This window comes from Brachyistius frenatus, unplaced genomic scaffold (assembly GCF_029030835.1).
Source record: "Brachyistius frenatus isolate BFR_SWC_R1_liver_20210118 unplaced genomic scaffold, ASM2903083v1 Contig_167, whole genome shotgun sequence".
In the NCBI taxonomy this organism is placed as follows: domain Eukaryota; kingdom Metazoa; phylum Chordata; class Actinopteri; family Embiotocidae; genus Brachyistius; species Brachyistius frenatus.
In genome coordinates, this window is record NW_027210766.1 from 804932 (window position 1) to 821349 (window position 16418).

Sequence of the window (16418 nt, forward strand, 5' to 3'; positions counted from 1 at the left end):
GAGAGTTTCACTCGCCCATGATTTTGAGCCGTTTATCCCTTTAAGAAGAACAGGCTCGCAACTAATGAATATGTTAATTATATATTAATCGTTTTTTTTTTTTTTTTTTCATAATTTAGAAAAAAAAAAAAAATTCTCCTGGAGGTCGAGGAGACATTTTCACTTTGATTATTTGGTTTGATAGACAGTCTGAAATCTGAAGATTTGAGGAACCAGAAAACCTTTTTTTTTTTGGGGGGGGATTATTTAAACTGCCAAAATTGCCCGCAAATGTTCTGACCGCCGACTAATCGAGTGACTTCTGAACTTTTATCTAACTTTCCATCCGTCAAGTTTTGAATTTCTCCAGTCCGTCAGCTGTGATTTCACGCGTCGAGCTGCTGGAATAAGACATGAGTGAAGGTGATGACGATGGCGGGATGAAGGTGGCGGACGACCGCCTGCGTGTGAAGACTACAAAATGCAAGTGTGTGTGTGTGTGTAAAGTCTGACGCGGCAGTTCTTCAGTTCTTCAGCGGGCCAAGCTCGGGCGTGTGTGTGCGCGCGCGCGTGTGTGTGTGTGTGTGTGTGTGTGTGTGTGTGCGCGTTGGCAGGTACGCGCACACACACACACACACACACACGAAACACAAACCTGACGACGCTTCAGACGCTCCCGAGTTCGTCCTCTGGTCCAAACTGTCCGGGAGACGCACACAGATCAGGAACAAAAAAAAAAAAAAAAAACAGGCGCAGCGTCCGGCGCCACGGCAACCGTCGGCGCCTTCCCGTTGTCGTTTTTTTCCGGCCTCTGTGTGTGTGTGTGTGTGCGTGCGTGCGTGCGTGCGTGCGCGCGCCCGTCCTCAGGTGTCGTGGTAGGGCAGGTGGAAACAGCCGGGGCTGTCGTCGTCGTCAGGCGACCAGAAGGACGACGGCCTCTTGTGGTGGAGCTCTCGGCGGACGCAGCGCGGACACGGCTGAGCTTTCTGCCGACACTCGGTGTGGAAGACGGCGCCGCAGCCGTCGCACCTGCCGACGAAAAAAGACCAAGCGCACAGCGGGTCAGGTGTCGTGTTGGGGAGTCACGGTGAAATAACACACACACACACACACACACACACACACACACACAGACGAAGAGCCCTGCTGGTGACGCAACACCTCGGGTGACACCTCTGTTCGTGACGGGCCGAGATTCAAACACCGACCGTCAGAAGTCTTTGCTTTCTGTCGACGTACTCCCAGAACCAAGCGTCTGAAGAGCGCCCGCCGATTGATGCGGGGCGGCTTCGCCGCGCTCGCGAGATTAAGCCCCGATTTTTTCGCGACTCTTCGCAACCTGGTTCGAAGGCCAGAGATTTGACGGTTTCGCGGTTTTGGCCGTCGATGCCAGCGGCAGCTAAAATCCACGACTCCTGACACTAATAAAACACCGCATTCAAACTGGACTGTAACAGACTGGAGTTGTCCACGAAGTGCGGTCGGCTGTTCTCCTCCGGTCATCGTTGGTTTTCTCGAGTTCATTACCTTCATGGTACGGTCTTTTTTTGCCTCCTGTTTTCTTTAATGTTTACCGGTATTGACGTTATGTTTGACTATGCTTTGCTTCTCTGTAGAGCACTTTGTAAACTCTGTTTTTAAAGGTGCTATATAAATAAAGTTATTATTATTATTATCGTTCGTCTCCGTCAGTGTGTGAGGAGCCGATCTTTACCGCTCTGCTCCAGTAAGTACGGCAGATACCGCCGCTGTCAGTTCACACCTAACACTCCCTTCTCAAGTCATAAAACACAGCTCAACAAGTCAGCTGTCTCTGTGTGTGTGTGTGTGTGTGTGTGTGTGTGTGTGCGTGTGTGTGTGTGTGTGTGTCTTACTCCACAGCTCAGAGTCTTTCAGGGATCAGTCCTGACCAGCTCTTATCTCTCTGCTAGGACGAGGCTCTGCACTATTCACCTTCACACACACACACACACACACACACACGCACACACGCACACACGCACACGCGCAGGTCTCTCTACAGTTGTGAGGACATTCCCTATCCCCAACCATGACCTAATTCTAACCTTTAACCCTGACACAAAGTCTTAACCCTCGAATTGCATTTTAAAGCTGCGAGGACCTTCCTAAATGTCCTTTAGGACGGTCCTAAATGTCCTCACAAAGCGCGTTTGTCCTCAGAAATGTGGATTTTTAACCACAACCGGTCCAAAACAACCAGAGCGATACAATCTTAATTCAATGAAAAAAAAAAAAAAAAAAAAAAAGGGTCACTATATTCCGGCTCTTACTCCGTTGACTCCTTGTCCTCACTGAGGTGCAAATGAAACACCGGTACTGCTTGTAAATCTTTTGTGACATTCTCCCAATGAATCAAGTCGCATTTGATCGGATCAAATCAAATCCAAGTCGTATAATTGACCGGCTCAGACTTCTCTGGCTGCGTGAAGGTTCAGATTTGTAGGAAGGTGACGTGTACCTGCGGGTGGCGTTCTCCTGGAAGGGGTAGATGACCTGTCCGTTGTGGCAGAGCTCACAGATGAAGCCTTTCTCGCGACACAGGCTGCAGCTGAAGACATGGGCGCTGGCGAACTTGATGACCTTGGACAGGAAGGGAGCCAGCTTTCCGTCGATCACCTGGGGGACGAGGAGAGACGGTAGTAATGACACACGGGGTCAAAAAGTCCAGTTACTGTTTGACCGGAGGTCACGATGGACACCTTCATGCTTTTCAACTGGCGACCTTTTTCTTTCAAATAAATAATGCGGTATTCGGTCATTTGATCCAACGTGACGCGGACGTGTCGGTCCGGAGAAGATTTCAGTTTTCCAAAAAAAAAACCCGGATTTTAAAACGACTGAAAGTGGACTTCTCTTCAACTCGGAGGAAAGACGAAGAAACAGGAGGGGCGGAAGTGGATGACAGCAAATGAAGTTAACGGCAACGCTTGGCAAGTTCCTTAAAGAAGAGCGGGTGGGATGGGGGGGGGGGGGAGGGAAGGGATTCGGCAGTGTGTGTGTGTGAGGGGGTGGAGAGGGGTGGGGGGGGCGGAGATGTATTGTGGTGGATAGACGGTGGATGAGTGCACAGCAAAAGCTGTGCAGAATCCGACACGTCAAAAGAAAAACTCCACACGACTGCAAAGCTTCATCGTTTGGCGCTGATAACGCTGATGGAGCTAAAAGCACGGCAAGACAGAGGAGGGTGCGGGGGCGGCGGGGGTGGAGGGGGGGTGTAACGGAGAAAAACGGAGTATAAAGTAAGAGAAAGACTGGCAGAGATACATTATACAGGAGAGATCTTGAGAGAGAGCGAGAGCCCGTATTCAGATACAAGTGGTTCCACCTGGCAGAGCTCTGGACCTCCCAATTATAACCTCCTTCATGCTGTTTGTCAGACGATGAGGACGAGAGGAGGACGAGAGGAGGAGAGAGGAGAAGGAACCGCTCTCTCTCTCACGGACGCACACACACACACACACACACACACACACACACGGACCGGGGAAACACACTGCAGTATCCCTGTTTACAGTAAATCCTCCAGCAGGCCGCTACACATACTGTGAGTCCTTATGTAGTCCATATGATACCAAGACTCTCACTACAAACAGCTTCTATTTCAGTCAGGGCTGCTGACAAAGTACATTATGTGCTTTTTTTTTTTATTTTATTTAATTTTTTTTTTATGCAAGTGCTTTGCTTTCAGATGCACTCTTTGGGGGAAAAAAAAAAACAAAACAAGGACGAGGTTGTTGAAACAACACCGACTGTCCGCTCGAGCCTCCGGATACGTTTCCTACCGACGAACCTTCTCCAGAAAGTCCCGAACACGAGTTCTCAAGGCCGACCGAACGCGGGGCAAAATTTGAGAAAGCGGGAAAGGAAACGGAGAGATTCAAAAGAGCGGTCCAGTCGAGAAAACAAAACCGCCAAAAATGTTAACTATCGCTCCACGAGGAAGTAAAAACCACAAGACTAGAAAACGTTGTCAAGTTGCAGTTTCCGTCGATGTTTGTTCGGACTCTGGCCGTTCCCGAGACGTCGCGTTCGCGAGAACGGGACGGACGCGAGGTTCGCGGTGATCTTCGACCCTCAAAAACCGAATCGGTCCCTTCTTTGGCGCCGAGTGAACGTTTGTGCCGAGTCTGAAGAAACTTCCTGGAGGCGCTCTCGAGATGGCAGCGCTCAAATGTCGGGGGACGGACGGAAAAACCCGAAACCACGACGGCTCCATCGTGGAGGCAGAGAAAGAAAAGAAAGAACCGCGGCTCCTGGGAGGTTTCGGGGGGAAAAAGAAACACCCGGCAACAGCTAATGTCCGTGTTGTCGGTGCGTCGGCTGTCTGTGGCGAATCTTAAACACTTTCGCAGCCCAATTTTAGTCACATAAAAGGTTCTTCGTGTGTTTGAAGCTGTTGGACGCAAACTTTAGTAAACAAGGCACCCGCAGTGCGAAACTGTACGAAGCCCACAGCGTCCCCTGCGTCCCCCCCAGTCCCCCGATGTAATGCTCTTCAGCATATGAGGGAGGACAACGATGCAGATGACAGATGTTCACGGGCAGACAGGTGCCGAGAGCGGCGGACAAACATACGTGCGCCCCTCCACCCACACCAAAAAAAAAAAAAACAACCTAAGCGGGCCTGCTCAGTCCGGTCCAGCCCAGTCCACATGACGAATTGCTCTCCTGATGGAGGCTGACAGGCTCGGTAATTAAGGCCCGCTATAATTGGACTGGGCAGAATCAAACGACTGGCAGCACAGCTCCGGCGGCTGACCGGAGGGACGATGGGAAAGGGGGAGGAAGGCACGGAGAGGCGGACGGATGGAGAGTGACAGAAGTAAATAGGTGAAAATGGAGCGGGGGGGAGACAAAACAGAAAATAAATCAAATCCAGCTTCTTCAACTTGCATGAAGCCTGGGTGCAATTTGTCATTTTAAACAAAGAATTACTCTGGGGGGGGGGGGGTTTACTTCTGATTGGACTACATGTTCCCCAAAGTCAAAAATCACTCCCTGCATTTTTTTTTTTTTTTTTTCATTTTAAATGCCCACATCTCTTCTGTTGCTGCTCGCTATAAATATCCAGCGACCATTTTACGAGCTCCACCGGAGCGCCGCGGCCGCGGCGTCGCACCGGGACGATCACTCAGACGAGAACTTCCAACGTGACAGCGATGAAGCCGAGCATCGGTGGCCGCCCAGAGTGTCCGGGATCCGTCAGCGCCCCGACGGACGCCCGGGGGTCGACCGGTTCGGACCGACTTTTGTCCCCCCGGTGAACAAACAGAATTAGTTGACGTTGATTAAGGGTCCTCGCGGAGGCGTCGGACGCACGCCGAGCGGTCGCGACATAAACCGGAAAGAAAAGGACAAAGATGCAACACGGTTGTATTTACCTCTAAATAAAGCAACTGGAAAAAAAAAAAAAGGTAAACGACTCCGCGGGTTCGGGTCCGCTCGCGGGCCAGCAAACGTGCGACGAGGGGTTATGAACACATCTCCAGACGCCGGGGGGTCCGTTTTACGCTCATGTTTTCCTTAAAGAACATTCAACTCGTTTTTCATGCTAAATGACGAACGCAAACCGAGGGAAAAGAAACATGGAGTTTCTTTTTGCCAATTCTTTCGTTGCGGTTACTTTGTAAAGTAAAAAGCTATCAAAGAACGTGCACTCCGGGGAACGCCGCTCTTTGTGACCTCGTCTACGCTCGTTATTATCTCAACCCGAGCCATCGCTGCCGTTCCTCGCTCGCCTCATCTGAGGCCCTGGATATCGTTTCAAATATTTACGATGCCGGTTCCTGAATGCTACTTTTAAATTACATAAAACATTACGATTGCACGCAGTTCAGAAGGGGAGAGCGTCACTTGGGTTTTTACAGATGTTCCCCAGCTGCGTCATTACGAAAGCTATCGCGGGATGTTAAAACTGACAGATGTTTCCTTAAAGAAGTACGATTTATTAACCCACATATAAGCTAAAGTGATTTTTATCGTCCAGGGTGGAGCCTATGTGTAGTAAATGCTCTATTGGCTCGCCTTTATAAAAAAAAAAAAAGTTAAAATGTGTACATTTGAAAACCAAAATGTGTTGGTGTGGATGGAGTCCAGGTATTGACACTTGGTACCGAATTACAAGGCGTCTTTCGGTGATAGATGACGTTTGCCGGTGTCGTAAAGGTGCAGAAGTTTGGCGCCCGGCCCGCGTTTCGTTTTTATGTGGGTTTTTTTTTTTTAACATGCAGTGGAAACACAGAAAGAAAAATGTCCAAAAGTGACTTGTTCTTCACGAGTTTTGTACTTTCAAAGTTCCTGGAAGTGTTTGGTTTAAAAAAAAAAAAAAAAAAAAAAAAGGGCCGCCTGAACATAAAGACTCACGGAGATTGACATCATCAGCCTGCTGCTTAACACACAGCAATAACACCTCCCGGCGGGTGCCGGTCTGAACTTTAAAAAAAAAAACACTGCACCATTTATAAGAAAGGGGGAAAAAAAACAACAAAAAAACCCAGCATATTTTAACGGAGCACACAAAACGATGTGGGAAAACAACAGCAGCAGTTTCAAGACGACTAAACACAAAACACAAATTATATCAAATATTCATTGCAGCCTACAGGACAGCCCTTCAGATGCATTGACCCGTTTGACCCTCTTTTCCCTCCAAAAACCCTCCCAAAACATACACACACTTTTCACCCCACCCCCAACCCCCACCCCAACGCTTCATCCACCCTCTTAAACTCCTCCCCCTCCAGTTCAACCTCCTTCTCTGCTCCACGCAGAGTCTTTGTGCTCCAAAACCTCCTAATCCCCCAAAACTGCTGTTTAACAGCCGTTCGCCTGCCCTCTCTCTCTCTCTCTCTCTCTCACACACACACACACACACACACACACACACACACACACACACACACACACACACACACACACACACACACACACTGACTTACCGCAGCTCCATTGAGAAAGTAGAAAGCCAACCGGGATTACAAGGCTGGAAAGAGCAGGGTGAGCTCTGTTTGGATAACACCCTCTTCCTCTCTCTGTCTCGAGGGAAACCTGATGCATGTTTGGATGTCGCTGTTTGCATGATGGACTCTTTTTCTCCACAATGAAAAACTATACCTCCGCCACTGCGGTGTGAGAATAAGCCCCGAAACCATCAAATATGCACCCAGCTCCACAATCAGGTCAAAAATCAGGTGAAATTCGGTTCAAATATGAAACAAACAGGTCCCCGAAAACTACGATACTCGCCCTGAATTTCCGGCTTCTCGTGAGGATTTCATATTGCAACTGATAGATCTTTATGAGGAACTATTGTTTTTAGACATGTATGCACATAGATTCAAATTTTTTGTTTTTTTGTTGAACGTATACGATTTGAAGCCAAGTAAGTATATTTAAATGGATATCTTGGGAAGTTAATTTCAAAGATTTAAGTAACGGGCATCAAAAGCAATTACAAAAACGTTGTTTTGGAAAAAGAAGTAAAGCTGGAGAAAACAAATCTCAGAGGAAACTGTGATTTCTGAAAAATTGTGAAACAGGACATTTTATAGTTTAAAAAAAAAAGAAAAAAAAAAGGTCCTTTTTGTTTTGTTTCTAAATTAGCTGGAACTTTGTTTCTCATTTCTGTACTGTTACTTCCACAGATATACATGGACCCTAAGTTAATGTGGCCAATTCATGTATTTATCAAGCTCTTATTGAAAGAGATGTTTGGGGAGCTGAAGCCAGATACACGGATGAAGCAAAGCATGAACAGGAATCCCGCAGTAGACACTTACACCTACAACCTTTGACGGTGATAGTATTTTACTTCGACGTCGTTTTTCATCTTGTGCTGGGGGCAGTCTTCGCTCTCGTGCGCCGTAAACGTGGGAGAAAACACCAGCTGACCAATCGCGGATCTGGCGCGTGTCAGAATCAACACGCGCGCGCTACGCGGTGCGACGCCGTCACGCAAACATAAACGAGGCCTATTTCGGGCCGTTATTATCTCTACAGTTTGCCCCTTATCACATGATTTCGTGCTGAGTGCGTACGGGTGAAAGCTCCTCCTACGCTCTGAGCCTGCGACGAGAACCTGCGAACCGTTTCTGAGAACATCGAACGTTTACTTAAGAGGCCTCTGTGTCTCTGGACAAGTGTGAGTGGAGAGGCATGCCTGGCATACAGGGAATGCCAGGGTGTCGGTGTGGGAAGCTCGCTGCGTTGTGCGTGCATACACAGGCGCACGCACACACACACACACACACACACACACACACACACACACACACACACCGCCCTACTGGTCCTCACACAAAACCCTCGAAACCATCCTTAAAGCCGGCGGAGGAAAAGGGCAGAGCGTCCTTAGACAAACACATATAGCTTCTACCAAATGCACCGTCTCCCAACGGGGGGGGGGGGGGCTGTTTGTCGGGAGGGTAAAAAGACTAGTGTCGTCCAGGCTTTAGCCAAGGAGGGGAGGGGGGGGGAGGGAGGGGGAGGGGGGGGGATTAGCCTTCGCTGACCTCTGAGCTGGGACAAAAAAAGCCATGTTGATTAAGAGCGGCATTTTATTTTATTCAGGAGGTGAATCAAAAGAAACAAGCTTGTTAATATGGAAAACCAATTAAGAGGCCGAGTGCTTGAGAATCTCCGAGAAGGGGGGGGGGTTCGGGGGAGAGGGAGGAGAGGGAGGAGAGGGAGGAGAGGGAGCTGTGCACACTCTACCAAAGACACCCCTTTTGTTGAAATCAGTACCGAAACACCCCGTTTGGGGATTTATAAGTAAATAGTGGCGTTTTTAGCAGGATGACACACACACACACACACACACACACACACACGCACACATGTGTGCTGAGCGTGTGTGAGGCCGAGGGGATGTTGGAAAGAATGGAGGGATGTCACGCTTTGTTTTTCTGCCTGTTGATTCTGAATGTGACCAATTAGTGAAGCAGAGAGACACAGAGTGTGGGAGGGGAGGGGGAGGAGGAACGGGGGGGAGGGAGGGAGGGAGGGAGGGGGGTCCAATCTCTTTCACCGTGAGAGTCTGTGGCCGAGCTCTGAGTCAGAGCGCAATGAAAGAAAGAAAAAAAAAAAAAAATGGGGCAGGGTACAACATAATGAACATAATGACAAACAAAAGAACTTTTCAGTCATTTGTGGTCGCTTCGCTCTGACCCCCCCCCCCTCCACCCTTTCCCCCCACCCTAACACTGAACAGCTGAAAGGCTGCCTTTCCTTTTTTTTTTTTTTTTTTTTTTTTATCATCGCCACTAAAAAAGAAAAAGAATTTCTCTGCTTTTGTATGAACCTGAAACACTTAATTGGATTTAAAACGGAGGTGAGGCGGTGCGACGGCGCGCAGTTTAATGTGCTGATTAAATAAGCGACAACACGATGAGACGAGGCTCCGGCGTTCAACACCAATGCCAGATATGAATTCTTTCCACCGAGATCACTGTTTTCCTGGATCGGGACACTTGTAAGAGCTTGCTACACCACCACCACCACCACCACCCCCCACATCAGGCTGTCGGAGGGTATTACCTTCTCTTATCGCCGTTTTGTCATGGACACTCGCCAAAGAAACATAGCAGAAGGTTGTGTTTACTGAAAGGATAAGAAGAGCATCGCTCCATAGGTTTCTTTTTGTTCTTATTTGCTTCGGTTCCCTTTAAAAATGACTCGGTAGATTATAAACTACTGTCGATTTGAGCGAAATATGACATGACGCGTGTTGGGGACTATTTTTTTGTATTTATTTATTTTTTAATGGCGGAATGAATATATAGTTTGGGCTTTAAGTGAATATTTCCAGCAGCAGGACGGAGAATGTGGAACCGAGTCCGAATAAGTGAAGTGTTTGTTGATAATGAGGGAACTGCTGTGGCTCACCGTTTCCAGACGACAACGGTACATTTTGACTGTTGAAAGTTTGCAAGCGAGATAAAACATCAGCAAAACGGGTGCGGCATTGGATCGGCGGGAAGGACGCCTGCGGTGGCGTTCGTTTTTGCTTCTTCTTCAGCCTCCCTTCGACTTCTACTTATTATCTTATTATTTGCCGATGATCCTTCTTCCGCAGCGGAACTGAGCATGCATGCATGCATGCATCCAATCCAGAACCAACAATTAGCGAACCTATAAGTATGCACCTTGGCCTCCGGGTCAACATTTCTCAGCTCTAATTGAGAAAATAAAGCTGAGACCACATAGTATTATTGCAGCCATATTTCAGCTATTTTTTTTTTTCTCATCATGCTTTCTTACAGGAAATTGGGGGAACTTACATTTCCTGCAAGAACGTATAAACCCAGATTGACTAGAGGAGGATTCTGGCTACTAACGCAAGCAAATATTAGATTAAACATCCCATCATTGTTTAAAATGAAAGTGTAACCAAGCCAAAAAATGCGCACTTCAATTTTCACCTGAACGACTCCCAACAGTAACGTAGGTGGTGAAGAGGTCGGGTTTGCGATCGAATCAGGGGTGTGTGTGAGCGTGTACCTGCTGCAGGTCGGCCATGGAGTACAGGTGGATGTGCTGGAGCAGGTATTCCCGGGGGAAAATCCTGTGAACACACACAAGAACAGGTTCACGGCATCATTCGCTATAAAAACAGGTTGCAGTCCGAGATCCTGATGAGACACTCTGACTCTTCACTAATCAGCGGGAAAGATTTAAACCGGCTCCTAAACCTCAGCGCAGTGCAGTTTTTAAATAATACGCTCAATTATGCAAGCATATATAAAATAAAAATAAAAAAAGGAAACAATGATCACACACACTGGCTAAAACACAGATAGGAGAGCTCTGGTGTGTGTGTGTGTGTGTGTGTGTGTGTGTGTGTGTGTGTGTGTGTGTGTGTGTGTGTGTGTGTGTGTGTGTGGACAGTGCTCTTAACTTGAAATGGCTGTATGTGAGCTGAGACTAGAATTAGGTTTATGCATTATGTCAATGAGTTTCCCCACTAAGACAGAAAGACATGCCTCTGTGTGTGTGAGGCCACCTCTCAGACTGCTAAGACGGATGGCACCAAGTTAAACCCCCGTCTCAAGCTGTGATGAGTGTCACTAAAACACAAGGATATGTGTGTGTGTGTGTGTGTGTGTGTGTGTGTGTGTGTGTGTGTGTGTGTGTGTGTGTGTGTGTGTGTGTGTGTGTGTGTGTGTGTGTGTGTGTGTGTGTGTGTGTGTGTGTGTGTGTGTGTGTGTGCGTGCGTGCGATCCGGACACCTCGTGGTGATAGGCACAACCGATAAAACTGCTCTGTTGGGCACGTTACCAACGGTTACCACATCAGTATTCATAAGACAAAACACACACACGCACACGTTGCTTTCTTGTCGCGCACTCATAAATCGTGTGCCGATCTTGATGAAAAAAAAAAAGTAGTTGACGCATTTTACAATCAGGTTACAAAGAGCGGAGACAGATGCAAATTCACAAGTATGACAAACAGCTGATGATATTTGTATAAGAACACACTGTTTTATTCTGTTATATTTCCGGGTCCTCTGGGCTTTTTCCACTCCAGCAGACACACCTTTCAATAAAATTCTGTTATGACTCTGACTATGATTGACTCAGGTCAGACCCTCCTTCAGTATACAGTGTGTGCAGACTCAGGAAGTGTGTGTGTGTGTGTGTGTGTGTGTGTGTGTGTGTGTGTGTGTGTGTGTGTGTGTGTGTGTGTGTGTGTGTGTGTGTGTGTGTGTGTGTGTGTGTGTGTGTGTGTGTGTGTGTGTGTGTGTGTGTAGGAGGTGAACAAACCAGCACATTACAATATGATGATTAAATGTAAACAAAAGCTGTTAGCTTTTATATATTTGTATAGCTATTACTATTACTGCCACTACCACTATTACTACTACCACTACCATTACCACTATTACTATTACCACTATTACTATTACTACTACCACTACCACTACCATTACCACTATTACTATTACCACTATTACTATTACTACTACCACTACCACTATTACTACTACCACTACCACTACCACTATTACTATTACCACTATTACTATTACTACTACCACCACCACCACCACCACTACTACTACTACTACTAATACTACCACCACCACTACTACTACTACTAATACTACCACCACGACTACTACAACTGCAATTACTACTACTACCACTATTATTACAACCACTACTACTACTTCTAAGATTACTACTCCTACTACTACTACAATTACTATTACAACTACTACTATTACATTTACTCTACTACTCCTACAAGCAATACTACAACTACTCTACTAGTACTACTACTACCACCGCCACACAGAAATGATCAAATCTCAAAGCAATAGTCGTCATCTCAGTTGACAAAACTGCGTTGCTTTTGTTTACACGTGTCTGAAAACGAGGACCCATCGTTTCAGATATAGAAAAACTCATTTCAAGCGGTTCATCTGCCTCCGTTGTCATGGTAACCATTACATACCGTGCGTGAATAGAGGCCCAGCAGATTTAGCAACAGGTCAGTTAATTTGATTAGGCGCTACTACAAACAGCCTTTTTTTTAAATATATATATATTCATTACAATCCGAATTTTTGATGTCAAAGTACGTTTGGAATTCGTATCCTTGCACCCATCACGGGGAACATTTGGACTGCAGCCTTGATTGCCACAATCGCATTTACGTGTTTGCGACGTCTCACCCGCGCTGACCTCCGACAATAAAACGACAGCCTTCGCTCTGAGTCTTTAATCCCGTCTGTTATCACGGACATAAACCTCTGATAGTGTTTGAGAACTTCTGCTCGGGGCCACGAGCCGTCTCTCCGGCTTCAGGCTTCAGTGCCTCGCACGGCCGCGCGCGCGTTGCAACAGACAACTCTCTTCAGATCCCCCTGAAGTAGACGGATGACAACGGGAAGGTTTTAGCGCCACGGCCCTCATCAATCCTGCAGTGTTTGGAAGTGGCGGGGCACGGGCCGGCACTCGCTAATGGGACAGAGGTAAACACAGAGCGCCAAGATGCCGCAAGAGCACGACGATCGTGCCATTTTAAAATTTTTTTTTTTTTTTAAGGCGGACACAAATAGTTTGTGGTCCCGATCTGTTATTTTGAAATGTTAGAAACGGACTTGTTTATAGTAAATTTGCATTAATGTTACTGCAGCTGCCCTTCAGATTAATCCTCCAATCCGTAGATAATCAATTAAGAATCTTGACAATACATCCCGTGGGAAAGCCTCATTTGCACACTCGGGATGGTCGATATGAAGAAAATATTTGATCACGTTAAAAAAAATAAAATCTAAATCCCTCTGTTGAAATATATGTGCTATTGTAGAATTCCTGTAAATTCAATAAGAAAATGTTTATAGATCAAATATTAAGATTTTTTTTTTGGGGGGGGCTAATCCAGTGAATTGACTGTGTTCACTCACCCAACAACCGCTGATATTATTGGAGTAATAATTTCAGGATAAAAGTTATTATCTCAAAACTAAGGTGACGTCTTTAAGCTGCATGTTTTGTTCGACACCAAAATATACTCAATTTACAGGCAGAAAAGTGTCCGAAAACCAGCAAAGATTCAAAGTTGAGTGGATGATTTTTGTTACAATGAAGAATCAACAATGGAAATTGTTATGCATTGATTTCCTGCACACACCTAATTGTTTCAGTATATATAGTCCTTATGTAGAAAATGCTATAATTCCATAACAGCAGCTAACTTGTAATAAATTAACATTAAATTTGACAAAGAAAGAATACATTTCATGTCTGTCTGCTGACTCTCTGTCAGATCAGGATGTATTAGTGACCTGCGCCGGGGCGAGAAGCATCCATCACCCCCACAGACAAGGCCTTCAGTGTGGGACCCCACTCAGATAAACAGTCATCCATTCTGACCATCGCTCACAGCAACACACACACACACACACACGCGTGTCCTTTATATATAAGAAGTATACACTGTATATACACCCAGTAATGCATGCAGATAAAAGTTATGGCGATATATACAAATGAATTCAGACACACATGAAAACACAAGTTAACAGTCTGTAATATAACAAATAATGTGGGAGTGTGGGTTTGATGACACGCTGCTAATCTTCAACATGGAAAATGAATACGTTTTTTTTTTTTAAATCACCACAAATCTAGCTGAAATCAAAACACAACAAAGAACCACCTGAATCAATATAGATGACTGGATATTTTCTGGACGGTCAGTTAACCCGAATTACAACCAAAAACAAAATGTTTTCACATTTTCTGATGTGATTTATTTGTGATTTGTGATGGTCGTGGACAATTTTGCTCCATTATACACACACATAACATCTCCCGCATGTCCATCCACCAACAATGATTCCTCTCCTCTGTTGCTCCTCTTGAAGTTTGTTAAATGTTCCCCTTCTAAAGTTGCTCTTTGGCAAAACATATTTCACTCTTTTAAGCAGTTATACAAAAACAAGATACTGATACCGCCATTCAATGACGGAGGATTATTAATCTAGACGTTTTGTTTCTGTCATCATCTACGACCCACCTTCAAAAATTGCCAACTTGGTAAACTCCAAAAAGTTAAGTTTGCTTGTTTGTTTCAGAATAGATTTTTATATGTTTCAGGCTCACACATTATTTATTTCAACTTCTATTTCCTTACAAACCTCTGCAGGTGGATCTTCAAGAGACACGTTTCAAAGTTTAAAACATGGGTGTAAAGTGTCTCTATTACTGATACTGTTTTCCTATTTTTTTTTTTTTTTTTTACATCGTACCATCAATATGGGTGTTGAACCTTATGATTGTAATTTTATTTTCTGATCATGTGTCCATTCAGAGTCTTTTCTCCTGCGATTCAGCTCCACATCCACTGCAGATTAACCCCCCCCAAAAAATGTCTATGGTGTTCAGAACGATGATACTTTTAACATTATTTCCTCTAAGTTAGTGGGTAGTTAGAGAAGTTAACCGTTAAGACTAGCTCAGGTCGGTGGTTTGCCAGTGGACAAGAAACACACCACGCCACCACAGCCAACCTACCTTCGCCTGAGGTCCTCGGCAATGGTTGCCCGGCAGCTGAACAGGTAGGCCCGCAGTGACTGGAGCTGCTGCCGGAGACGCAGCACGGTGCTGAGAGGCTCGCAGTGTTCGTACAGACAAGGGTTGAGCTGCTGGATGTCCAGCAGAGGCTCCTCATACACAAACTCCAGGAACTCCTTGGCCTGTTTGGACACCTGGAGGAGCACATCACTTTACATCGCAGGACCGCCGATTCATAAGAGGCGATACCCAACAAGCTGTACTTTCCATGCTTGTAATGGATGACGGTGCGCTGAGGAATCCTCACACAAGTCGACACTTTTTGTCCAGCAAGGGATAACAAGCTAATTCGTCAGACTCATTTTCTTTAGCTTTGGACGGGGCTGCTGTTTTCCCCCCTCTTTCCAGTCATTATGCTAATCTAAGATAATATCTTCTGGCTGTAGCGCCGTACTTATCATACAGACCATTACATCGAGTTTCAATCTTTTCATCCAACTCTCAGAAAAAAAGAACATTTATAGGAAAACTTGCACTGATTGGAAAACAGTGGCTCATTAACGGTGCCCCGAGTTTCACATGCATCCTAATAAGAGCCAACGACACGCCAACACGGAGACTGCATACTTTCATAGTGAACCATTTCACATATCTGTGTGTGTGTGTGTGTGTGTGTGTGTGTGTGTGTGTGTGTGTGTGTGTGTTTTACCCACCTTGTGCTTGTTGGTGTCCCAGTTGTGCAGCAGGCGTGCTGGGATGAGGAAGGAGTTGTCCTGATGGCAGCTATGGCAGTAGTACCAGCCACTGTAGTAACACACCTTCGCCTTTCCTCTGGATAGACCGACCGGACGCTGACAACCTGAGGAGAAAATCATCATCTAGAATTAATATCTATTAAAAAAAAAAAAAAAAACATACATGTGATACTATATGATCCTCTATTGTTTCTAAATGTCTCTTCTTTTTTTTTTTTATCACAAGAAAACCAGTTAAATTCAATCCAACACAACAATCTTTTCTATTTTAACATGGAACAAGTTCTGTATTATCGCCGAGCTCAATAAAGAGATAATTATTTACAGCTCTATATCTCCATCTATCACCGAGGTGTTGCACAAGTCACCTTTTGGTGTTAACAGTGTGCGAAACATAAAAAAAAAACCTCAACGTGTGTCAATATCTGTCGGTTTATTGCCCTCACTAAATACCACAGTAATGCTGCCAAGTAAACCTGAGGATAATAAACAAGATCGTTTAAAAGGATCTTTGACCCCAATAAAGTAATCCGTTGCATCATAACCCACAGAAAAGAAAAAAGAAAAAAAGTAATGCGTGTTTAATCAGATTTCTCGTTCAATCCAATTTGTTCACCCGTTCTTTTGATAAGCCTGATCC

At 45.6% G+C, this 16418-nt stretch overlaps 1 protein-coding gene across 1 annotated transcript in view; it reads right to left on the reverse strand.

The window, feature by feature from the left end:
- Positions 1–626: 626 nt before the first annotated feature.
- The window catches only part of plekhm3 (pleckstrin homology domain containing, family M, member 3), a 33444-nt gene continuing 17652 nt past the window's right edge, over positions 627–16418 (reverse strand). The window contains exons 4-8 of the mRNA XM_069717048.1: positions 15737–15882; positions 15024–15217; positions 10498–10561; positions 2459–2616; positions 627–1008 (exon numbers count right to left, since the gene is read on the reverse strand). Coding sequence (XP_069573149.1) covers positions 843–1008; positions 2459–2616; positions 10498–10561; positions 15024–15217; positions 15737–15882 — 728 coding nt within the window. The 3' untranslated portion in view covers positions 627–842. The remainder of the gene's footprint in view (positions 1009–2458; positions 2617–10497; positions 10562–15023; positions 15218–15736; positions 15883–16418) is intronic.